The sequence below is a fragment of the Coloeus monedula genome, assembly GCF_965178545.1.
Source record: "Coloeus monedula genome assembly, chromosome: 24".
Taxonomy (NCBI): domain Eukaryota; kingdom Metazoa; phylum Chordata; class Aves; order Passeriformes; family Corvidae; genus Coloeus; species Coloeus monedula.
This window is the reverse complement of record NC_138804.1, coordinates 2,909,147-2,934,434: the sequence shown is the minus strand read 5'-3', so window position 1 is coordinate 2,934,434 and position 25,288 is coordinate 2,909,147. Positions and strand designations below refer to the sequence as shown.

Genomic DNA, 25,288 nt, shown 5'->3' with positions numbered 1-25,288 from the left:
TCCATGTCTAATTAAATAGGTTTTATGTTATAAGTAGCTTTTGACTCTTTATCTCAAAATGCCTGTTTCAGAATAGGAGCAAGCAGGCTGCTCTAAAGGAAACAGAACAGAAATATACTGAGCATTGAATTTTAAACACAAATAAGTGTTATTCTATGTTTGTACTGCTACTGTTGCAAGGCAGGTAGTAAGGACTAACTACACTACTCTTAGTATTCACTAATTACAATGCAGTTATTCCCAATGTATTTTTTCTGTAAATATTGCCAACACAACAGGTGTCTGTCTTGTCACTGGGAATCTTTCCTGGGCAATCCCTTCCATGTAAACTTATATAGCACCATGAAATTATTTTAGATCTAAACCATTTCATCCTAAAACAAGTATTTCTGAGGAGCAAATCTTTCCTACACACAAAAAATTATCAAAAAGTTCCAAATCCAAGTACTTGTGTCTAGATAGAAACACTCAGCCCCCACATCACAGTCCTGTAAGACCAAGAAGAACTTGGTCACTGTGACCATAAAAAAATCCAGAAAAAATTAGTTCTATATGGGACTAAGGGAAACAATAAAACACAAAAAAGAGACATTCTTGCCTCCTCTATAAACCCCAAGCTCCTATGTGGGACTGTGGATGTCCCATAAATAACCAGAGCAAGTTCTGCACGTTCTCAGCAGTGCCCTAACTCCAGAGTTACCTGCTGAATTCCAAGGCACAAGTATAAGATGCTGTCAGGGTCATATTTTTCTCCGTTTGGTCTCCGCACCTCTTGAATAAACTGGCACAAGCCAAAACTCAGCTCAGCAAATGTGCACGAGAGAATGTCCTCCTTGAGCTTCACAGGATGAACTGGAGTCGAGGAAATGATTAGCAAAATTAATTAATCACATTAAATCTTCCCACATTCCTGATTATTTCATGTAGGCAGAACTCCTAAATTCCTGTCTCCTACATGAACTACCCTGCATGACTAAATGGTGAACTCCTTCCTAGCTGTTGGCTGAGAATTGAATGATTTGGCCAATAAAACCCAGACCAGCTGCGTGTGCAATCAGTAGAAATGTTACAACGAGTACTGAGGCTTGCAGGAACTCAGAGCCCAGACATGTAAATGTTTGGGAGTCTGCTGAACCCAAAATGTGGGATGGCAGTGGTTACATGAGCTTGAGTCAGCCTGGGGTTGATAAATGGGTTTCACCCCTCCAGCTGGACTCAGAGGAGTGAGAGACTCACCAGAGTGAGAGAAAGACCTCAAATATTTCCCACTAGTTCTGGACCTGAGTTGAGTGCAGCATATCCCACTTCTTAAAGGAAGAAGGAAGGAAGGAAGAGTTCAATGGGACATGCAGGGGGTTTGGAAAGGGAAGGAGAGCAGCCAGGAATTGATCGATCAAATGATCTGCAGTGAAATTATCAGGCTTGGCTGCTCCACACCTCAGAAGTGCCTGCTTGGGAAATAAGCAGGGAATCTTTCTGGGAGTGGGCACAGTTTCCTGGAAATGATTGTAATATTTACTTCCTTAGCCTCAAGAAGAAAACATAGCAGCTCATGTGAATAATCCACTTCTGGGAAATAAACCCCAACTGTTCTCATGGAATGACAACAAAAATTCCAAATAAGGGATGAAAAAGCGGATCTCATCCTAACTAAAATTTTTCCCTTCAGGGGTATTTCTTATGTAAGTCCTGCCATGCTTAGTTCTTTAAATTGCAAAGGTATATATTACAGTTTTCTCTCTTCCCAACCATCCCCAAAGAGCTCAATTCTATTCTTAACTTAAATTCTCTGCTTGACCCTGCAAATTTGCTCACCAAACTTAGTGCAGTGATGTAAGATCTGAGACAGGGAAAAGGGGAGTTAGACACTGCCAAATCCCAGGACTGCTGGGCTTTTGTAAAAAAAAAATAAAATAATCCATAATTGGAAAAATAAACAAAATAGTATTTAATTGTCATTATTATCTATCACCCCAGTGAGACATGAGGAGCAATAAAGTTAGTTTCAGGCAGGTTGCAGCACAGAATGGGCAGACTTTTGATATGTTTCTTTCCAGCTGTGAAGCCTAGAAATAGGGTGTTAAGATTTTGATGTTGCATCACACAATTTTTTTACAGCAAACAGTTCTGCTGACCAACAAATACTTTGGGAATGTGCCAGCTACAGATAAAATGGATGGGGCCAAGTTGGTGTTGTCAGCTTAGAATTATGGCCTGATAAATCTGTAATTTCATGGTTCTATAATAGCTCAGAAACGCTCTGCAGCTGCATAAAGCATCTGTGCTACAAAGAAAGAATTACTGCATGCAAAGTAAGGCAAAGTGGAGATTTCTAATGTTTTAGACACTTATTTTAAAAGGAAACGGATCCATTAAGAATGTAATAGCTATGATTTTTAAATGCATGGAAAGATGCAAGACAGAATTCTATAAAATCTGTTCTCCGCTCACGGGTATTGCAAAACTCAGTGATATCTAATCTTGATTTTTACTTGAACAATGAATCAAGCCAAGTGCTCTTCCACTAAGAGACACTTTGTCTCTCCACTGAGAGACAAATTTACCTGAAAACTTCAGGTCCCCTTGTTCCTCCTGTGCATTTTTCCATTGGACCCAGTTTTTCCAGGCGTTTACCCCATACATGTACTTTAGGGTCATCCCAGAAACAGAGCAGCCGGGGTAGGAGCCCTGCATCAGATTCCGGGGCTCCACAGCAACTACAGACTTCTTCCGTCCCTACAGGAAACCAAACACATCCAACAAAGCAGCATTTTATCAGCTCCTCATCCATGGATGGTTAGATTAGATTGTTGTTGTTTCAAAATTTAAGGAATTTGTGTTCCAGAAGTACTTCCTTACCCGTCTTTTTGGCTGTGGGAAGCCATCCCTGTGTCTCCGTCTTGCCCGTGAACGTGAATGTAAACCCGGTCCTTTACTGAGAGGGTCAAATGAGTCTGAAGTCAAATCAACACCATGAAAAGTTTAATCACATGATTTAGCAGCCCAGGTAGAAGTGTCACTGTCACTGAGATACTATGGAACACCTCACAGTTGACAATCACACCTGTATATTCAAATAATGCTGACATTTGACTAATTAAGCAATCTGTGCACTTGCTGTATAAAGATAGTAAATTCTCAATAGGACAAAATAGCCCCAAAACAGTGGGTATATTTATTCAGATAAATATGATCTTAGCCCCCACTCACATGGATTATACCCAGGAACACAGAAGTGATGAACTCAGAGGAGTCAAGCAAGGCTTCCTGCTACTCCTGTCAGGGGCTCTGCAGAGCACTGTCTTTAAAGACAGCAGTAATATTTTAAAAATAGTAATTTTTAGTAGATCAACTATTGCAGCTTTAAACATCCAGTGTCACTACACAAAAACACACAAGCAGGCTGCTGAGACAATGCTCATGCAGAAAGCTGTGTGTGCTTTTATAAAACAAAGAGTTTTTCTTCACATTACACTGACCTGATGGGAAATCTGCCTCCAGGTCCTGTTCCACATCACCTTTGGAGAACTGCTTGAGTTCTGGATCAGGTTCTGGCAGGGCATTGGATCGTAAGGTGTAGTGATTCAGCTCCTCCTCCCAGCTGTGTGGAGTGGACACTGCTTCTGATTCCAGATCTCCACTGTACGTGCTGCCCTGGTCTGCAATGAGAGGGATCACAGGCACCATGTGCTACAGGAAAGGCAGAACCAGGAGCTTGCAAGAAAAGATCCAGCAGGATCAAAATCTATTTGCAAAATAAAAAACCTGACTGACCTTTCTCAAATATCTTGGGGTCCAAGAAGAGCTCGTGCTCGGATGTTTGAGATCCTTTAGAAAAAGAAGGAAATCTGTATCTACACATGATGGACAGCTTGCACAACTAATACAAAATACTTTGAACAGAAAAAACGTATGTATTAGGTCATAACATTAACACACATGCTGGGTCTTCTCCACTAGAGTTCTCCTAATAGCTTTCTACCCTGGTCATGCTGTTGCTGAGGAAAGAGAAATGCAGAGCTAATGTAGGTTTGCTTTTCCAAAGGTTTCCATCCCTCCCTGTTTATTATTTGAGTCATCTGCAGGACATTTTGGTCATCTCTTTCCAGCTTGTTTCACTTTCATTACATGGGTTGGTCACTATCCAACACACTCTGACCTGTCTCACCCCTCAAGAATCCTCCATAAAAAGCCTGATGACTTTTAAATATTCTTTTAAATATTCTTTTAAAGCAGCTGCTCTGTCTTCTTGATTTTGACTCCTCCTTCTAACACGGATCTGGAGGTTACTGCCTCTGGTAACCTGTTCCTGTCAACACAAGTCAAATCAGCATCTAGGATAAGGGAAGGAAATTTTCGTGGTGAAAGGACCTTCACCTCACTGCATTCCATATCCTTTTTAAAGCCACCACCTACCACCATGAGAGTGTGTTTTTTCTCTCTCCGCGTCTTCTGCAATCATTTCTGCCATTTGAAGGAGATCAGCTTCAAATGGATTAATGGAGATCTTTTCCTTGTTTTCCTGAATATTTTCAATGATCTTATCAGCATTATCTGGGGTAGTTGGGATGAGCATGGGAACAGGTACCTACGGAACACGTGGAAAATATCAGAACATACTTAGGGGTGAAGTGAAACAGCAAATACACAAGTGAGGTCCCTCCCATTTAACCTTAGATATATTTTAGGACTACAAAAATGAAGTTTAAAATAACTCCAGACTGGACAGCTCTGTACTCTTTCTACAGTTTGGTAATTATGTGTGATGATGTTTAACCACATGTGAATATGATATGATAATAAGGACGGAAATGGCTTAGAGGACTCCAAATACTACTTGCATGACAGACAAAACACCCAGTGACACAGTGCTCGGTATGCTGGACACAAAACTAAGCCTGTAAACCACTGGCTTCTGTAGTGAACTGCAGTATAACTTACAGGTACTGGCATCCCCAGGGGAACTGGTGTGTACTGGGTGTAGAGGTGGAGGGGCACTGGCACAAACACTGGTACAGGAACAGGTACCACAATGATCTGGGGTTGAGCAGGTTCTTCTCTTTCTGTTATACCAAAAACAGAACAAACCAAAAATTAGAAAATACCACACAACAACCTGAAAACTAGTTAAAGTCAATACATTCAAAAATACTCCCTGTTACACAAATCACATATTACTCTCTTCACTGCAGTACAGACAATTCCAACAGGGGTAGGAGATCTGACACCCACCTGTCTGGCATTCTTTGTTTTGTGTGTGAGGTTTGCACGAGGTGGCCTTAGTCTGGGTGATTGGCTTGCACAATAAAGCTTTGTTTTTCAGAAGCCTGGGTGGTTTTGATGATGGCAGCTTTAGGGCATCTGTCTGGGTACTTGCCTGTTTGGAAAACACAAATGAGGGCCGAGTCAGTATTGGTTTGAAGGATAACATAAGACCAGCGTTTGTTCTCTACTGTGTGAGCCTGAAGAATTTAAAACTCTATTTGCTGATAAAAATCACCATTTATAAACTACTGCAAAACAAGCTTGCTAATGTATTTGGTACTTTCTGGTCTCGTGCTCAATTTACTCTGATCCAACAATAATGTTATTTAAAGCTAATTTTGCTAATAAAGCTGATTTTGTTAACAGTGCAGTGAACAAATCTGCAAGAATATTTGGTTTCTGTAGTCAAATAAGCGCTATAAACTTTTGACCTTGGAATGTCAGAAATATAAAGAGGAATTATGTTAAGGTACTTCTGATGACTAAAAATCTGGCTGATACAGACCCTGATAAAACTAAGCAAACTAATGTGAAACCACTGAAAACAAATGAATGTAAAAAATGAACACCAATTCTGGCAGCAGCAGCATCATTTCCTGATTCCACACAGACTGACTATTTATGCTTGTACTAATTCCATGTCCTCCTAACTGTAATTTTCAGTCATGCATTCAAATAACAGGATCTATTTCAAGAGGGAAAACTCATACTCTAATCCATAAATGACACTCCAGCTAAAAGCAAAGCTGTCAGTCTTCCAGAACCTAAAGCTACATAAAAACATCTCTGTCTTTTAAGAGAGTTGCAAGATATTACGCCACATACCTCAAAGAGCTCAAGAATAGGAGCTCTCAGAGTTATCCCCAGGTAAGTGGTGACAGTGGGTCCCCACATCTCTGTTACCAAACTACCAGGGAGTGGGGAAGGAAAATGAAGCTGCAGGAGCTTGGTTGCATCAGTCCCAGCAGCCCAGGCTGGTCCCCTCCCTCCCGTGCTGGTCCTTTTGCCATCCTACCCCACTTCTGAGCACAAAAGGCAGCCTTAAGTGCAGAAGCCAGACATGAATTACTTGAGAACCACAGGCACCTCAAGAGCTACAATCTGACAAGTTTTGCCTCAAAATATCCAATCTGTCAGTGGACACAATCAGACTTCTGTACCATGTAAGTTCTATCCACTTCTAAAAAAAGCATCTGCAAGCTGGATGAATTTTAAATCCCAATTGAAAATCAGTTACAAAATGATGGTGCCAAATTCTTGGATACTTTACTTGTTATTAATACAATTTGGGCAAAATTGAGAAAAGTCTCTCGTAAAACTTACATCTCCTATTGTTTTTGCTGTCACAGTAGGGACTGCACCTGTGAAGAAAAAAACCCATACAATAACATGTCTACTTATCATCAAGGACCATAATCCATATTCTGCCAAGGTCAAGAAAAAGAATTCCAATTAAAACTCATTCCCTGATGTATGTACATAAATTTAAGTCATTATTTATACCTAGGTAAAGGAAGGACAAACGCAACCATCTGCACTGACGTGAAGCATAATGAAGAAGTGTCCGTTGTTCTCAGTAAAAAATAAAATCCCTGAGCAAATATAAATGTTCAGGAATAGAGATGTAAAAGTACAGGCATCGTATTCAGCTGCCTTACCCTGTAAAACATTGTTGGAGTTAACAGTAGGCTGGGCAGCTGGGGTGCTTGCAAGGGACACCACGTTTGCTATGACAGGGGTTGAGTCCTTTCTTAAAGAAGGAGGGCCTGAGGAGGAGGCTGGTGCCATGGAAAGGTTTGCTGGACACAGTGGACAGAAGAAAATGAGAATAAGCAGTAAGATAATTGAGAAAAAAAGCATTTCTGAAACAACACCCACCCTTCAGATCTGTCTCCAGATGAAAGAGGCTGCTGTGTGAGAAGGGGATGTAGGTGTCAAGCTGCAGCGTTTCAGTTTAAACAGGAGCTGGTTCCACAAGCAAATCAAGCAAGAAGGGAAAAAAGCTCCCACCAATGTAAGCAACAGATGTGCACCAAATTGAAAAGCTGAATATGGCCTGGTGTACACTAAAAACTTTCAGTTAATATTTTACTGGTTTTGGGTACCTTACTCTTGCAGCCACCATCACTCAGTGGGAGATTACGCCCCTCTTTAGGATCAGCGATATTACTGCCTTTTGTTTCCCTTTCTCTTCCTGTCTTTGTGGGCCTTTCATCCCTCTGTGTCTCATTCCCTACAGAAATTCACAGTTCCTGTTCCTGTGGGCTTAATTCCCACCCTCATTCCCATTCCACCTGCTCAAGCAAACAGCTACAGCACTTGTTAACCTTGGGACTGATACTTCCCAAGAATCAACACTTAATGACACAGAAATGGGAACTCTTCACATGCCTACACACTGCACAGAAGTGGCTGGTTTAAGTGCATATATAGGAGTCTGAATTTAAAACAATTAAGTCTATGAATTTCACCACTTGATTGTTTTTGTTAAAAGAATATTAACATTCTACCATATCTTCTAGGTGTTATGAAGACAAGCTAGATATTTAACAAGTCTTCACTAGATATCAGTACATTTTACCCCAATGAAACAGGCCTTTGTTTCATAAAAGTGACTGAAAGCAAGTGCTTTTGCTTCATCCTCTTAAAAATTTGTTTGGTATATGAAGCAATTGCATTTCATACCTACAGAAGTTTGGAACTGTCTCAGGTAAGAGTGATCTAAACCTGAGCCTACTCAATAGCAACAAACAAGCTCCCCAGGAGAAGGCAGATCTTAAAGAGTTCACTGAAGTGAGTTTGCAGATAAACATCCATCCAACCCCACACATTAAAAGGCAATACCATCCCCAGCCTGGTTTACCTGTGTTGTTTGGGAGTGGAGGGTCAGAAGCACCTTGCTGTTTACAGAACAACAGAATACAAAGCAGATTGCAAAAATGCTTCATCTCCCCTTGCCATTTTATGGATTCGTTGAGTTTACCTTGTCTCTTACAACCATCACACTTTGCCATCTAGGGAAACAGAGCGAGGGAGAAGTTGAACACACTCGGAAACACCAACAAGGGGTATGTGTACAAAATTGTCTACGAGAGGATGTGAGAATATTGCTTACCTGGTAAAACAAAACAGTGAATTTAGACATGCACTCCTCTGAGCAAAATTCTTCTGTTTTCCCCCCAAAGTGATTCTGGACCAGTTTGGGGGAAGTCTGTAAACAGTAACTGCACATTTTACAGTGGGTTCCCCAGCGCTTAGACAAGTCGTGTTTATAGAGCAGTTTACAAACTACAAGAAAACAGCAAAAACATCCTTTAATACCAAAATGACAACCACTCAGCACTTCTAATTCCTGTATTTAGTGATGTCTGTAATAATTTGTTGAAACATACCATTAAAATGTAAAGTGTGAACAGGGTTCTGTGTTCCTAAACCTAACAAACAGACTCCTAACTTAAAAATACCAGATTTCTTTTAGTATAACCAATAATTTTAAGGCAAAACACTTGTGACTTGATTTTTCTGAGACAGGGTCTTGCCCTTTCTTACCTTCGCTACAGAATGTTCTATCTACGCCTGAGAATCTCACTGTCTCCTTGATAATTTTCTCAAACCTGCAGTATTCACACAAAGCCGTCATATTGCCCTTCTTCTTATACTCATCACAGCAGGTCTTCCCACAGAACTGGAACATTTTACCCTGCAACGCAGCCAGAATGTTTTGGTTTCAATGTTTGAATGAGTCACATCCCATATAATACATTTAAATTGTTAATAGAAACGTAGAAGAGTATTTATACCCTTAGAAATCAGCAACAGACAGCACCAGCAAATGAGTCTCCCCATTTAGCTTTATAATAAAGCAAAATTTCCTGCAGAAAGCCCTCACCAATGTGCTTTGTCCTTGGATTAAAAGGAACATCCCTGGGTCCAAGAGACAGGGATGTGTTTATCAAGCCAGGCAATCATTTGGTTTGGGGTTTTTTTGGAGTTTTTTTTTCTGGTTTTAAGATCATGGAGCTAGTATCACTATTAATTTCATACTGGTTAAATGACACCAAATCAGTTTCAAAACCCTCCATAGCAAGTCTTGGCAAGCAACAAAGCAGTACTGACAGACCAGTGCATACAAACTACAATTTCTTGGGTTTCTGTTGTGAAAAAAAGAGCTTGAAAAGGCCGAATCTTTATTACCTTGTAGTCAAGCAGCTCTGGTTTGGTGGCAAACGATCTGTTACAGTGCTGACACTTGATTTTCACAACAGAGCGGGTAAAAGTGACCTGCTGGCACTGGGCAGCCAACCTCTGGAGCCCTGCTGCAGCCGAGGTGCTCGTGGAGCTGGGGGACACGGTCGAGGTGGTGCCACTGGCCGAGACCACCGTCCCCGAGGGGATGCTCACAACGACCTGGCCTTGTGACTGGGGCACCACCGAGGAGTTTGGTCCTGCAGGCTTGTTGAACAGATTCTGTGGGAAAGCAAAAAGACAGACTTTATTTTACAGGGTTACATCTTGCACCTGGGTATTTCCACCATCCATTTAGCATTCTGTTAATTCAGCTAAGAAGAAATCCTAGATGTCACACCTGAAAAGCTACTACACAATTGTAGCTGCAAAAATTGCGTATGCTCCCATCTGACATAGCCAAGTGATACTGAGGGTTTGCTGAGGTTTTACAGCTGTTGCACTGAACTTGAACACCTGAGGGTGAAACAGAGAAGAAAAAGTGATTTATGCAACATCAAGTTGTATTGCAGCTAATTTTGCACCGTGCATACAAAAACAGAGTCTGAATGACGAGCCAAGGCACAGACAGAAGCCCGAGACGACGCTTCCACAGATTCAGAAACAGACACTGCAGCTGCTGTGCCTGTTGCTTGCCAGAAATTTAATTAATCTCCCAGTATCCCTAGGATGTCAGTAACCATTTTTCTATTTCCACATGAAAAATAGCTGAAAATGTTTGCCTTGCTCCATGCAACACTGGGCAGAAGTAACAAAGCTGATCACCCCCAGGACCAAGGGGCAGAAGAGTCCCAGCAGTGGCATGGCACATGTCCACACAAGATGTTTGTCTAGCTGGGAAACCCACCAGCTGCACTTGCAAGAGCAAAAAAAATAGATTTAAGATTGGTTATCATGTTTAAGCTCCCTAAAACCAAAACTGAAATGGCTGTACTGTCACTGCTATATTTATCTATGGTAGAATGTCCTTACATTCCCATCTCAGCATTTCCCTTAAAAAAAAAAGCCACTTCCCACCCTCCCAAAAAAAGAATATTGGCCTTAACTTTCAAGACAAATAAAGTTTGGGAATGAGCCACACACAATTAAGTTTCTATAGAAGTAAAAGGATAAGCTTACCTGAAGAAGTGACCATTTTTACTCTGTATGCTGACAAACAGTTAACAGAACAAAACAATTCCGTCTTCCCCAAGTTATTTGTGCACTCCACCATCTCAGCTGAAGATCTCAGAGATTTACACAGTGTGCAGGGTGTAATTTTAGCTGACTTCTGTGGGAACACAGAAGCTGGGTGTTCATTTGAAACTTGGCATTTTTATTAACCTGGAAATTGTTGCTAATATAGGAAACATTTATAAAACATGCTGGTATGCTTGAAACAGCAGGTGTTTTACAGCTCTGTTATTTATGGTGCAGATACACTGATTTGAGCTCTCATTTGAGTACCTTCCCAGACCACTTGAACCAGTACCAGGCTGTCTGGGCAAAGGCCTCCACTGCAAACATCACTACAGGTTGGACTAGCACAGATCAGCACCTTGTATCAGACAACTTCAAACATCTTGCTGAGAATTGACATTTTGCTTATGATTTTTAATGCATCAGCTGTGTACGTAAGCAATTTTCCCACTGAACAGATGAGGAAACAAGGAACAGGGAGAAGCAGGTCCCGTGATGATGTCTGGTAGCAAAATGGGAAAGAGATCCATCTGCTAGTCATAATCACAGTTTCCAGTGTACGGTCCACAAATGGCTTTTGAAGAGAGACACAGGAAAAAGCCTGACTTTCATAGACACATTTTCTGTGTTTCAGGTTTTGAAGGTCTTTAAGTTTTGGAAAAAACTTTGAGAATTAGTGCATCAGATTCTTTTAGTGTGACAGCCTTAAAAATGCATTTTGGTCTATCACCAGCTATTCCAGCTCTTCACAGGACAGAAAAAAGTACAAGCTTTTAGGGATTTAAAAACACCCACAAACCTCCAGAAACTATCAGAATGTACCTGACAATTGAGCTTAATGCTGTTTAAAAATCAATTAAAAATAGATTTGATTTAACCTTATAAGCTTTGAACACACTGCATTTTCAAGAGAACTATCACATATGGGGTTTTGATGTGTGATATAAAAGCAGCATGAAAACCTTTCCAGCTTATTTAATTTTATTTCTAGATTTGTTTCAGAGGACAACTAATTCTGAAGGCAATTTTCTGGATGAAATACATTTACCATAATTTTTTTTTTTAATTCATTAGGCCTTTCTTGGCCTAAGTGGCCTGGATAATGGGACAGCAGAGTCAAGTCACAAAATGAAGTTACACTCTTTTATCAGAGGGCAATTTTTCCTAAAGTAATTTCATTAAAATAAGTAATTCAAAAATAATTGAGCTATTATAGTAAATTAAGGTTCTTTTAAATGCTCAGGTCTTCAAGAGGATCCACTATAATCAAAAATAAATATGAAAAGTTTAAAAGTTAAAATCATAATTATCAACTAATTATTACTTTTCCTCTCCACTTAATTCAAAGGCTACAATTTAATAAAGATTGCTCTTTAATACAGGGAGCATCTCAAGGCTGAAAACAGTCACAGTGGGCTGTTGCTGGGGGGTCCCACCACACCTTCTCCCACACTGGAATTCTCTGGTAGCTGGCCCAGTGGTGAGGGAAAAACAGAGCAACACATTTGGACAAAGATCAAGCAGCAAATTATCATCCTTGGAAGTGTTCAAAACCAACATTGACCTGTGACTCTTTGGGGTATTTGGTTGAAGGTTGGACTTGATGATCTTGGAGGGCTTTTCCAACCTTAATGATTCTGTTATTCTGTGAAATGACAAAAGCAGTTACCTTAGATGAATACAATAACTGAAATAGTCAACTAGGAAATTGGGTGTTTCTTAAAACATCCAAAATCTAATCAAAAATTAGATGGATACTATTTTTAGTATTTTGTCCAAATACAGAATCATGGAATCCCAGCATGTTTTGGGTTGGAAGGGACCTTAAAGCTCATCCAGTGCCATCCCCTGTCGTGGGCAGGGACATCTGCCACTATCCCAGGGTGCTCCAAGCCCCGTCCAGCCTGGCCTTGGACATTGCCAGGGGTGGGGCTGCCACAGCTTCTCTGGGCACCCTGTGCCAGGGCCTCCCCACCGTCACAGGGAAGAATTTCTTCCCAATATCCCACCTAACCCTGCCTCTGGCAGTGGGAATCCATTTCCTCTTGTCCCATCACAGGTACCTGCTTGTAAGCTGTCACACACACGGAACTGCAGAACTTTTTGGACTGTCCCTCGATCTGCAGGACATGACACTGGCCAGAGCCACTGTAGCAGTATCCTCCACAATATTCACAGCAGTTCATGGTCAGGTTGTTGGCCGAGCGGAACTGGGAGAAACAGGCGTCGCTGCAGAGCTTGTGCACCACGTTCTGGTAATTCACCTCGTGCCTGATCTGGAAGAAAAGGAATATACAGCAAGGAGCGAAAGAATATGTGTGCTCATCTCTGAGACAGCAAGCTGTGCTGAGGTAAAGAAATTCAAATGAGGAAATCAGCAATTACCACTGCATTCTTCTGGCACATGCTGCACTTGCTGGAAATGCTGTTGGTGTGGATAGTCACAATAGGTTTCCTTTTCAGTTCAAATGTGGACAGACAAGACTGGCTGCAGAAATCCTTACTGGAGTCAGTGTTGTCAAACTGGGCAGTGATTACATCCTTTGGATTTAGAATTTCTCTATGGAAAAAGAAGAGCAAACACAGAGGTAAAGGATTAATGTTGGTTTCATGTCAACTTGCTGTTCTTGCTTATTCCGGAGACTAAACATTCTCCAGGAGACGGTGGATCCATTTAATTTAAACCTTTATTTTTTGCTAAGTATCTGACTTCATTTTTCCTTTCCTATTAGGAAAACAGGTAAGAAGTATGATTCTTAAGTAGGTATTTTGTGAAACATTTTGTACCTGGACCTAGAAGTGGCCTATAAAGAGAACAAGCTCTATCATTAAATCTTTTCTAAAGGAACTCGGAGAAAGCAACTGCTTTGCACAGTCTTTATTAACAAAAAATTTAGAAAGCAAGATATGTGGAATAATTCCTTTTAACAAATATGGGGTAGGGGAAAAATGAAAGACCACAATTTCTAATCACCATTAGTTCAGTCCACCATGGTCTGATGAGTATTTTAACTTTATCTCCCATCTTGAACTTTATTTGTTGATGGATTTAACACACTGAACTTTCTCCTTATTTCTTCTCCCTTTCAAAACAGTCCTTCACAGAAAAGTTTTGAAGCCCTGAAGTCAGAAAACTAGGAGAAAATACTTATATAACTTCCTTGCTTGGAAGGATGCCTCCTTCTCACTTGTCCTGTCAGAGGTAACCCATTTTTCAACAGAATAAATACAAATTACAGCCAAGGCTTCTAAACTTTGTTACAAGGCCTTTTCACACTAAGGCAGCAAGTGAAAAGAATAATTAATTGAAACCTCAAGTTTAAGTTCAGTTGCCATTGTAAAACTTCAAGTAATAAATTTGTTGTTGAAGAAATGATGAACAAAGAAGCATTCCTTTGGCAAAGTAACTCTCATAACTAAAAATAATACATATGAATAATTCTCTATAAACAGACTGTAGCACGATCAGCCTGGAAATTATATGCCTCGAGTGAATGTACAGCAATGACATCTTACAGAGCCAGCCACAAAGGTCTCCTTTTGCTAATTTGGACATAATACAAATGAAGAAAAAAATTATAATAATTAAAAATGCTTTCAGAGCTGAAGATTTGTGACTGTGTAGCCAGCAGGACTGTGGAAAATGTATGTATTTTCTAAATTATTTTGTCCAAGTAGGCTCAAAAAAGCCCAATCTCACCTTTCCACTCCAGGCCTAGGTAGAAAGTAACTGATTTGGGGGCTGAAACTCCCATTACCTAAAAAAATCAATTCTCAATAAATATAATCTCTCTACATGTTATGAAAGCAGCAGTGATGTAGTTAGAAAATCTAAGACCTACAGAAAGCTAACATCACATAATAGAGCCTGAATGAAAAGTTAATTTTTTTAGAATCTAAGGAAATATTCTGCCTTGAATACATTAACTCACCCATGTTCTGCTTCATTTTAGGGATTCATAAATCTATTTTCCTCTAGAAGAAATAATGCATAAAATACTTTTCGAAAATGTACTCTTGTTAGTAGTTCTGAGATTGCAATGACATTTTGAAATGGCAAGAAAATGCAGGACCTTTTGAAATACAGTTTTTCGTATTTGGTTCATTTAAACCAAACAAAAGAGAAGATGCACTCTGCACCACAGAGGCTTTTAAATCTATGTGTATGTAAAACCCAATTAAGGAAATGGAACTGCAAGCAAACAGACCAATTAATAAGGAACAGCATCAGCCACCAATTTTTGAAGGGAAGCATAACAGGAGCAGTGCTACCGACACAGCAAGGGGCACAAGAACAGAACTGAAGCCTTTCATTATCTGCTTGAATATCAATTATTAGTAGAACAAATTAAAGCACTGTCCTACTTTGAGCAGCTTGAGCAGGTTTTCTTGGTAGAAGCTGGTGGGCGAGAAGCTGGAATGGTGTATCCAGTGAGGCACAGTGTGGAGCAGAAGAGCTGGGTTGAGCCTTTCCTCTGGTAGGCAGTTTGCCCCTTCTGCAGGATTTTTTTACAGCCAGAACAGGAAACCCGAATAGCTGTGCTTGGAACTGAGGGAAGCATTTTACTCATGCCAGAGGATGCCACAGCAGGCTGGAAACCTGATGACAGCTGTGGAACTAAAAAAAAACCCACACAGAGAAAACACAAAGTAAGTGTTACGTATCTATTACACAGACCTCACTGGTGTGCAGGGGCAAGCACAAGGCTCATGTCTTTATTTGGGTTGTCAGGGTCTAGAGGAGAATCAAATAGCAGATGAACTCTCCACTAATACATGCCCTGTGCTGGTTTTCTGCATAGCAGATTTTTATAACTACTCTGAAGATGGAGAATGCACTTTTAATATCCCTTTCATGGAATCATAGAATGGTTTGGGTTGGAAGGGACCTTAAAGCTCATCTCACTCTGTCCCCTGCCATGAGCAGGGACACCTTCCACTGTCCCAGGCTGCTCTAAGCCCCATCCAACCTGGCCTTGGACACTTGCAGGGATGGGGCTGCCACAGCTTCTCTGGGCACCTTATGCCAGGGCCTCGCCACCCTCACAGGGAACAATTTTTTTCTGAGACCTAATCTAAACTTGCCCTCCTTCATCTTAAGACTACTTAACACATCCAGTTCTCCTATGCATTTCACATTCAATTTTCCTATGCCTCGAAAACAATTATTTTATCATCTCAATTTCATTCTCTCTAAACCAAACTAGTTCTTCATTCCTACTGGGATGAGACACAGTGAATGAAATGCAGAATGACCTGCAAGACTATTTGCAAAGGTGACATATTTTACAGATCTAAATGAAGTTAGTCTTGCCTATTCCTTACCAAGAGGATTGCCACTGACTGAAAATACAGCACTGATTTTCAGCTCCCCTTCCTGAGATTTTGGCTGTTGGCCGTACTCCTAAAACAAAGGGAAAAGAAAAGGAGAACAAACACACACATGTAATAACAGGTTACATGACTTCCATTCTTTCACAATGCTGCATTGAACCTCAGGGAAGAGTGGGTGTCCTAGGCCTGCTCCGAAGGCCGGGTGACAAGTGTTGCTGTGTGAGCACCACACACAGCTCCTGCTCAGAGCTCCACAGCAAACCACACCTGAGGGGGCACAAATGGACAAGTGGGGCTGCCTGCTGCATTCCCCTCTCCAGCTGCACTCCAAGACACCTCAGAATCCAGCCAAAGCTTAAGGAAATCTCTGCTTTCCACTCAAACTCTCCATCTGGAAGCGCTTTTGCAGCCCTTGCCACTGTTCTGGGAAAGAAGCTTTATCTTCACATTGATGGAGGGTAGCAATGAAATAGAGCTGGGACCCTGCTGGGGAGCATTCTGTATTACCCAAGAGTTAGGACCTTGGAGCAGCCTAAGGTGAAGCTTTGCAGCAGACCAAGGCTGGCACCACCAGGGCCAGACTATCACAGTCCCAGCTCCAGCGAGAGGGGAATCACCTCACATTTGGTACAGGATGAGAAAATCCCTGGACAGCTGCTGGTGGAATAGCTGACATGCTATAAATGACTGGCTTAGTCCCCAGCAGCTATTCACACTGACACCACGCTTCCTGCCCCTGCTCTCCCTAGAAATCTGAGCCAGAAAGCAGCTTGGAACACTCCACATGTAAATCTTAATAGGCTGAAAAGCATAATCTCTTGGAACTAGAGAGATGATAAGATTTAGCCTACTTACAGTCGTTTGGGAGTAGTGAGGCATGATGTCATGTTATGACTGAGCTAAATTCACAGTTGCTGCCTGGCTGCCAGGGAAGCCAATTCAGAATCACTAAGCAAAAGGAAGCTCTCCCTTCCCAGTGGCAGTGAGATGCGCCCCCAGCTTCTGCCAGCTCCCAAAATCCCACAACAGCCTCCACTGAGCACATGCTCAAACTGAGCACTCCTCTTACTGCTGTGGGAAGATTGGAAGTTTCTATACTGGACAACCAAACTATTTCTCAACAGGTTTCCCAGGAAAACAGGCAATGGTATTCCTTGATCACGTGAACCATCAGACTGAAACAATCAAATCTCAGGTAAGAGAAGCTCTAAGCTGGGTATGGGCATGCTGTGATAAGATTCTCAAGCACCATTTTTTATTATTTAAAAACTAATCATTTGCAGACATACAGTTTCTTAAGCACTTTAACTGCAATTGTATCCTTAGTCAAGAGTAGGAAAAGAAATGGAGGCAAATCCTGACATCAACTGTGCATGATCAAGCAGTTTCACAGCAGCGTAACAGTGCTGAAAGCCAAAACCCTTCAGCTCCAACTATTGGTTACAGCAAGAAATGCTCTTATCTTTCAGGAAATATTAAAAAAAAATCCATAAAATCCCCCCCCATATTAATTCCAATCTAAAGCAAAACAAAATGAACTCAGTTCTCCTACTTTTCCAGTATCAGGCAGAGTTGATAATCACAGGATTTTACTCCAGGAAGGAATATTTTGAACCATACGATATTTGACATTTAAATTCTTCAAGTCTTCATTTTTACTTATTAATCTGATCTTTGATAACCACAGACATCTCGCCTTGCATTCCACACAAATCCACACAGCAGATGCCATCTTGGGAGGACAAAAGAAGAGACAGATTTAACTAATCTACACGTGGTTTGACATTCTATAGGTTCAAGGAAAAATAAACCCAAACAACCCCACAGAGACTGAACAAATCAGAAGGACAGTAAAATCTGAAGTTGCAAATACTTTACTTCTTTATCTTATTGAGAGTATTATGGGAAAAGAAGAAAAAGTGCTGGGAAGACAGGCCTGGACAGCAGAGGAGATTTAGCAGAAGGACAAAGACTGATGCTGAAAACTAACACCTGCACAGGAACACCAACACTCTTGTGTCGGTGCAAGGGGATGGATCACTTTGGGAAGTTTTGCACACCTTTAACATATAAAGTCTGACATGTAACCCAGATATGAGCAGTGAGGACACAGGAATTGTCACACAGCAAACCAGTGGCACAGAGACTGGTTGGAGCTCAGCAATCCTGGCCCCAGCACCGCTCAATCCGCAGGTCAGACCTTCTCCAGGTTGCGATTACTGAGCTTTACCTGTATCATCACAAAAAATGTCAGTCTTGAGTGAGAAAGTGACTTAAACTTTGACTTCACTGATGTGTAAGTATTTAAATATTTTCCTAAGACCTTTAAGTATTAATTTAAAACAAGAACAAACTACTGGGCTTGCAAAGGCAGCTTTTAAGAAGAGAGTCGCAGCAATAGCACTGCTTTAATTCATATCTCTAATTGTGACTACTCATAAGGTATTTAAGAAAATGTGATTTACAGTTTATTTCCTAGTTAGATAAAGTGTCTATGTTGCCACAGATTTAATAACAGAAGTTTTTGGCTTTGTTTCTGACTGAAAAGCAAAACATTTTCAGAGACAAGGTAACAAGACATCAAAAAGTTGGGGGGGGATGGGTTTCATCGCAGTGTAAGAGGGAAAAATCCTTCTACTAAACTATGTTCTTCAAGTTAAATTTCGGTCAACAAACCAAATAAATTGCTGAATTTATGTTCAGCTTAAGCGGTCAGCTGTCAGACCAAAATGAGAAATGCAATGGGAAACTTACCTCAGAATTACCAGGTTCATCTTTAATTTTGTCTAATAGTCCCTGCTGTGGGGCCATAGCTTTAGCATATTCGTCATCCAAAGGCTCCTTCTTAATTCTAATATTTGGTGCAAAGGAATTCCCCAGCTCTTGTCCAATAGATTCCTTACTAGAAAATAGGTAGCTAGACTCCTGAAACAATAATATGAAAAAGAATTCACCCTCCTGCATCTGCCATGAGGAGTTGGGCTGCTGCCAAGGGGAGTTTGTGTTGCAGACCAAGAGATTTGGGTCTTGACAAGGTGGGAGAAATGCTGGGCAGCAGCTGCTGCCTCAGCCTCCCTGCAGCCCCCTCTCTCATCCCACCCCCAATGCTTTCCACTCCTCTGGCCAAAGCAGAAGCCACCCAGATCTGTAAGTTGGTTGTTTGGGAGTGTCTCCTGTGGATACAGCTGCTCCCTGGCTCATGTGGAAAAAAGGCAGCAGGTCAGGTGGATGCATCCAGCTGTAGGTTCGGCTCACCGGTCACTCCAACCATGCTGAACAGCAAAGTGGCTACCAAAAGAATCCTCAATCCAAAGAGAGGGTCAGGAAAATTTTACAAAATTATATGCACTGTTTAAGTAGCAAAGATGTCTAAGAGTCAGAAGATCAGTTTCCTTAACACTCAAATTTACACTCAAATACAAAATACGTATTTTGAATTACTACAGCATATTGCTGCACTTGCAAAAGTGGTTGAAAGATCTATAGCTTACCCTGAAGTTAGTTTCTGGAGTTTGTGGCGCTAACTGCGTCCGTAATGTTTCTTCTACTTGATTATGAACTGAGGAAAACATATACATTAAATAGAAATGAATACAGGTTCCAATGCATTTCCTTTAAAACTATCAGAGTCTCATCCTGCTCCCCAACCCCAGCGTCTGACAGCACCTCACCACTATTAAACTACTCCCTTTCTCCTCCCTGCAAGTAAGGTGGTAATCCCTAAAGAGGATTGACTTTTTTTTATTATTCTATTGGATCATTATTTTCCCATTCCAGCAAAATAGTTGTAAACTTCCGATGCAAATTGTTCATTCAGAATTTTCCACACCCCAGCAGGTTCTGAACTCTCCTGTTTTGACATTTAAAACAGCAAATACTTCTCAGAGCAAAATCTTCCAGCTTTTTCTTTGCTGTTCTGATCTTTTGCCTTTTCTGCTCTTCTCAGGAAATGGCATCTTCTGATTTTTAGAATATATCATTTAAAAACTTTGGATTAGCCTAGATACTGGATGCTACCATGAACATTTATCATTCTGGTTTCAACTACTGACTACTTCACTTGATCTTTTAACTGCAGGTATTTACAACTTTCTGAAATACAGAAACATTCTTCCCTTGATTTCTAACTGAAGATAAAAATAGATACATCCGTAACTTTTCTTTATTTTAAAAAATATCTGTATTGCTTCTCTATCATTGGTGCCACCTGGAAGCACTGATTTTAAGATGCTGTTGCTGAAGATACAAAGTTTAAATCTCAGAACTGTAGGCTGTGAATGTGAACAAGCAGCCAGGAGTCCCTCACGTGCTGGCTCACCCTCCCTCTGCTGAGTAAGATTAAATCATGTGTTCCCGCTTGGTTATTCTTAACTCCTTCATTCACTGTTCTACTGTAACTTTCAGAGCTTGGGAAGTCAAAAATAAGTGTGTGGGCAGCAAGATTATGGTGACTGTCAAATGAGAAAGGGATTTTAGGCATCTTTGATTTTCTCCATGTTGGCTGGATGAAGTCCAAGACACAAGTATTTGAGGAAGAAGGAGAGCAGTCTCCCAGGAAAAGCAGATTTCAAGCTATGTTCTGGCTTAGTTCCTGCAGACACTAACTCATTTCTAGCAAGCCTTTCCCTGATGCTACTATCAAATCCATACTGCTTTGAATGCCAAGGCATTAGTGAAGAACTGGTACTTCACTCAAAAAATCTTTACTGGCCATCAATTTAACCTAAACTTCATCACCTTTTCTTTTAAGACGTTCCATGGTCTATAAAAAAACAGTGAGAAAAACCAAAAGGAAGCTTGAATTGTCACCCAGCTTGATTTAGGAAACCACAACAACAAAGGGTATGTTGAGGCTCTGTAACAAGCTGTGGAGGATGAGAACTCCCTAACACTGTCAAGCCCTTCGTAAATCCTCCTCCTAACACAAGAGTTCATCGGATTTCAGGGTTCTTCATAAAATGCTCCCCTACACACAGCTCTGCCTGTTCTCTGTTCTCTTCAACAAGGTGATGTTTTTAATAATTAGCCCTATTGCTGATTTCTCTCTAGTTCTTTCTTCCTTTTTGCTGGGCAGCCAGGTCTATGATGTCAACAGTTACCTGCTTTGTCAAGAAAATTGCTTTTCAATCTAGAATCCATATCTTTAGGGATTTTTTCCAACCGTTTTTCACGTTCTTGAAAATGTCCTTCTCTATTCTTGTCCTTTGCTGAACAAGTCTCTTTGCCATTATCTCGTGTTATACTAAAATCTTTTCGAAGTGATTTAAATACAGGGCCCTGCTCAAAGGGGGAAGTGAGATCCTTCTGGATTGCATTCTGAACCTGAATTTCTTTTTCACTGTCCAGTTCGTGATCTGGAACTCTCTTGCCCTCTTCCAGATGATCTTCATCATTAATTGCTGAAGAAAGAGTGTCTTTTGGAGTGAAATTCTGATCATCTTCGTTGTCATTCCCAACAACAGGTATGCCTGCAAGATCCCCAGAGTTCAGAAAATAATCATGATCATCACCCTGCAGTGAATTTTCAGGTCCTGCTCGATTCGGTACTCCATAAGACAAGCTGTCGAGGGCGGGTGTTAAGTTGCGGTCAGCGTCCTCAGACATCTCTGCATCCAGAATTTCACCACCTAGGGAGAAAAAAAACCCAGTAAACAGTCAGAAAATTGACCAACTTCATGTGTAACAAAGGAGAAGGGTGAGTGTCCTAATCTGGCTGACGCTGCAATTCCTTGAATACTCTCAGCCTTCTTGGGCCAACATTACTGTGAAAACATTGCTGACAGAAATGGTTCAGTCCCCCTCACCACTCTGAAGCAGAAGCTGAACTGAGTAATACCAACCAAAGAAAGAAAAACCACAAATTTCCATTCACCTCACTTGTAGCACTTGTGGAGAAGGCAATGCAGGAGGGAATGACCAGGAAGGGCTGGGATGAGGGCAAGACAGTCTTGCTCAGCAGCAATGAGACTTCCAAGAAATGCTTTGTGAAACTATGACATTAGAGAATAAATAGAAATACTTACATTTTTCTGTAATATCAAATACCGCATCAGATTTATCTTCAAACTGTAAAAAAGGAAAGCACTGTGTCATTGTCTTGGTCAGCTGCCGTGTACTTTGCTAAAAAGTATCTGATCAAAACCATAACCAAGCAGAAGGATCACAATTCCTCCTCCTCCTTCCTTCCTTCCTTGCCCCAAGCAAATTTTTATGAATTAAGACTGTTATATCACTGAGAAGCCACACTTACCCTAATGAGTTCAGAATACATAGAAAAGACACACAAGGAAAATTTAGAAATAGTGCTGCTTCCCAGAGGAGAGAGCGAAGGGAATGTCAATTTTCTCTTCTACCTGGGATACTGGTACCAGGTCAAGGCCACAGATTCTGCCCTGACACTCTATGAGCCTTCATTCCCTCTGAACATCCTAAATGAAAACCAGGAGCACATGCAGCTCCCACTGCCATGGTCTGCACATATCCATGGAACCTCTCCTACAGGGAATGTCCTCTTTCCAGGAACAGGAAAATGTAATGCTTAACTTCCCAACACAGATGATGAGTGTCAGTGTGAGCATAAGCACAGAAGAACCAGATGACAGACTGAGTGCTGCACAAACATCTGCCTGCATTAAACATCCTCTGACAGATGTTGACGTTGATGGCATGCTTAGATGCTGCCAGGAAAAGGATAATTAAAGTTTCCTTCAGAATGTCCAACTCATTAGCAGCCTTCCTTTCTGCCCAAGCGATAACAGTAATTCATTTAAGCCCTCTCTCCTTTCTCTTGTGTTGCCAGCTCTATACTTTCTTTCCTGGTAGATCCTGCTCACACTGCAATTCTTAAGCCATCTTAGGGAAAGTAATGGGATTTGATAGCAAAGGGATGAGCCCTAATTTCATTTAACTCAAGTAATTTAGCTGATAAATCCAGTATTTCTCAGGACTGGGAACTATCAGTGATGGGAACTATCTGTTTGGTAGCAGCCAGCTCTAGGAAAGGATGACAACAGACTGTCTCAGAGGTCATTTGATGGGAAAAAGTCCCTTTCCAATACCACTTGTGGGTCTACAAAGACAAGGTAGCTCCTTCAGCTTAACTGAACACACATGGAATAGTGAGGACCTGTCCAGCATGGCATCAAGTCAGTTGGATAATGCACCAGAACTTTCTAGTTTCTCTGAGCAGACCTGTGAGGCTGGAAAAGTGAAATACAGAACCAAAACAAACAAAAGTTACAGTTCCACAAGGGTGATGCAAGTCTCCTTCCTGTAATTATCTATAGGGAAAAAGAGTAAAGAAACACCTCCCAGGAAGGTTTGCAAGGCCTGAGCTCTGTTCGTGCTGTACTGAATCTCAGGTGTGTCTGGGAGACAGAGGTTTAACGTTGATCTAGAAGCCCATTCATAGTCAACTAAGTTTACACAGGTATAACACTAATCCCCATAAATACTGGATATACTAAGTGCTCATACAAGCTGCTGAGGACAAGGACAGCAGGGGTGGGCTGCTTTTAGAGAACAACATGGGAAGAAACTTGTTGCCATTTGATAATAATATCAGAGCATGAAGTTTTGGAAGGCAAAACAATAGGCCAGGTCCTTGACTCTACACTGACCTTTTTCAATCCTTTTTTGCTTCCTGTCAGTAATTCTCTATCCTCTCCAAAAATGTCACAACAGAATTTGATGGTAGGATGAAGGAAGCTTTCAGTTGAGATGAAGCATGAGCTCATCCTTTTCTCAGAGCAGATTTGTATCAAAGTAATTCTTTAACTCTTCTGAGAGCCAGAGTACCTGTGGGAAAGTATTCCAGGCGCTGTACAACCCTGGTTGCCTCATGCATTCTAATCTTAGGTATTCCTCCTCTTCTGGTGGTAACAAATCTTTCACCAACAGCTGACAACCCCAGGAATGCTCTTATTAGCAAAGGATACATTTTGCAGCGTGGATCTCTCTGATTGTTTCATGCAAAGAAACACTAACACGCAAGTCAGCACAAGGGGCCACCTGCAAGAGGGACTCCCATAAAATATTATGGAGAAGCTGGAAAGCATTTACAATCTACGTGGACTCTATCAGGAATCTAAGACACTTCCCAAACACAAGGTCATCCTATTTTGTTTCTTTACTCATTATTTTGTGAGGCTATCAAAAGAAAAGATCATAATGGATTATCTTCTTTCTAAAGGTTTTCGAGTACAGAGGAAGATCTGCGTCTGTGGTCAAAAGCGTTCCCTGGAAATACTTATAAACCAGGAACTCCAGCATCTGACAATACCAGCAGCCTTAGCTAAGCCACCATCTAGTTTCTGACTGCAAACAGCATCAGAACTCCCACATAGTGTAAATTCAAAGAAAACCAGGGGAAGTGTTTGGATGATTGTGTGTGTGTGTACACATATGTATCTACACACACACACACACACACACACAATATATATATCCTCAATTAATTACTCATTCTATGAGTCTATCACTGGACTGTCCCTGAAATTAGAGCTTATATTTTTTTTTCTGCATTAATGTGGGGTATTCTCTCGCTTATACGCTTCCAGTCCCTCCCCCAATGCTATTACAGTCTTTTTCAATGCCATCTCAGGAGGAAATGTTGTATATCACCAGTTACATAAAAACAGATCACTTCAATCAATCATGTATGTTAGCTTTTAACTGGATTATGGTCTTGTATCACACAGAAATGTGAACAACAACGCCCAACTTACTATTTCTATATTATTCTATTACAATTCTGCAAAGCAATTCCCTCTCTCCAGACCTCATGCTTCCTCCTTTCATTAGCCATCATCGTCCTTAATTCCCTTTATTTCTTCTGCTCAGATTTTTTAAGATTTAGTGAGGAGTGGAGCAAATGTACTTGAGGGGCAAACATGGAACTGATGGCATTTCCTCTGGGTCACTTTTGCCAGATCTAAGGAGAGGTACCTCAACAACCCACATTAAGTCTTGATTACTTCAACAGGAAAGTATCAGGAACAGAGAGTTTTCTGTTCAAATGCTAAGGCTTCAACTCTTCAACTCAGTCCTCAAAACACACTTGCAGTTGTAAAACCAAACTCAGTAATACAATATTCTAAAACACCTCCATTACATCACCTTGGCCAATATTTGCTAGAGAATAATAATTCTTAGTGTTTTTAATAATTTAACTCCATAAGAGTTCAATACAGAGCAGATTGAGTTTGGTATTAGTGAAATTCAATGTTTTAGGCTATATGTTAGTGACTGCCTCATTAGCTAGCAC

The 25,288-nt window shown here is 40.9% G+C and overlaps 1 protein-coding gene across 5 annotated transcripts in view; it reads right to left on the bottom strand.

Annotated features, from left to right (window-relative positions):
• LOC309581772 (zinc finger MYM-type protein 4-like) overlaps positions 1–25,288 on the bottom strand; it is a 39,580-nt gene that overhangs the window by 6,383 nt on the left and 7,909 nt on the right. The window contains exons 2-25 of one of the 5 annotated variants that reach the window (XM_082296541.1): positions 22,047–22,089; positions 21,123–21,650; positions 19,515–19,582; positions 18,778–18,948; positions 16,015–16,093; positions 15,055–15,307; positions 13,075–13,249; positions 12,753–12,965; positions 10,630–10,780; positions 9,851–9,966; positions 9,460–9,732; positions 8,815–8,965; positions 8,381–8,553; positions 8,129–8,279; positions 6,924–7,064; positions 6,589–6,626; positions 5,233–5,377; positions 4,942–5,063; positions 4,417–4,588; positions 3,775–3,828; positions 3,480–3,659; positions 2,860–2,954; positions 2,565–2,736; positions 701–852 (exon numbers count right to left, since the gene is read on the bottom strand). In XM_082296541.1, the coding sequence (XP_082152667.1) occupies positions 701–852; positions 2,565–2,736; positions 2,860–2,954; positions 3,480–3,659; positions 3,775–3,828; positions 4,417–4,588; positions 4,942–5,063; positions 5,233–5,377; positions 6,589–6,626; positions 6,924–7,064; positions 8,129–8,279; positions 8,381–8,553; positions 8,815–8,965; positions 9,460–9,732; positions 9,851–9,966; positions 10,630–10,780; positions 12,753–12,965; positions 13,075–13,249; positions 15,055–15,307; positions 16,015–16,093; positions 18,778–18,948; positions 19,515–19,582; positions 21,123–21,650; positions 22,047–22,089 (3,816 nt within the window). Of the gene's footprint in view, positions 1–700; positions 853–2,564; positions 2,737–2,859; positions 2,955–3,479; positions 3,660–3,774; positions 3,829–4,416; positions 4,589–4,941; positions 5,064–5,232; positions 5,378–6,588; positions 6,627–6,923; positions 7,065–8,128; positions 8,280–8,380; positions 8,554–8,814; positions 8,966–9,459; positions 9,733–9,850; positions 9,967–10,629; positions 10,781–12,752; positions 12,966–13,074; positions 13,250–15,054; positions 15,308–16,014; positions 16,094–17,575; positions 18,301–18,777; positions 18,949–19,514; positions 19,583–21,122; positions 21,651–22,046; positions 22,090–25,288 lie in introns of those variants that run through there. The other 4 variants (XM_082296543.1, XM_082296544.1, XM_082296542.1 and 1 more) reach the window with 4 other exon arrangements.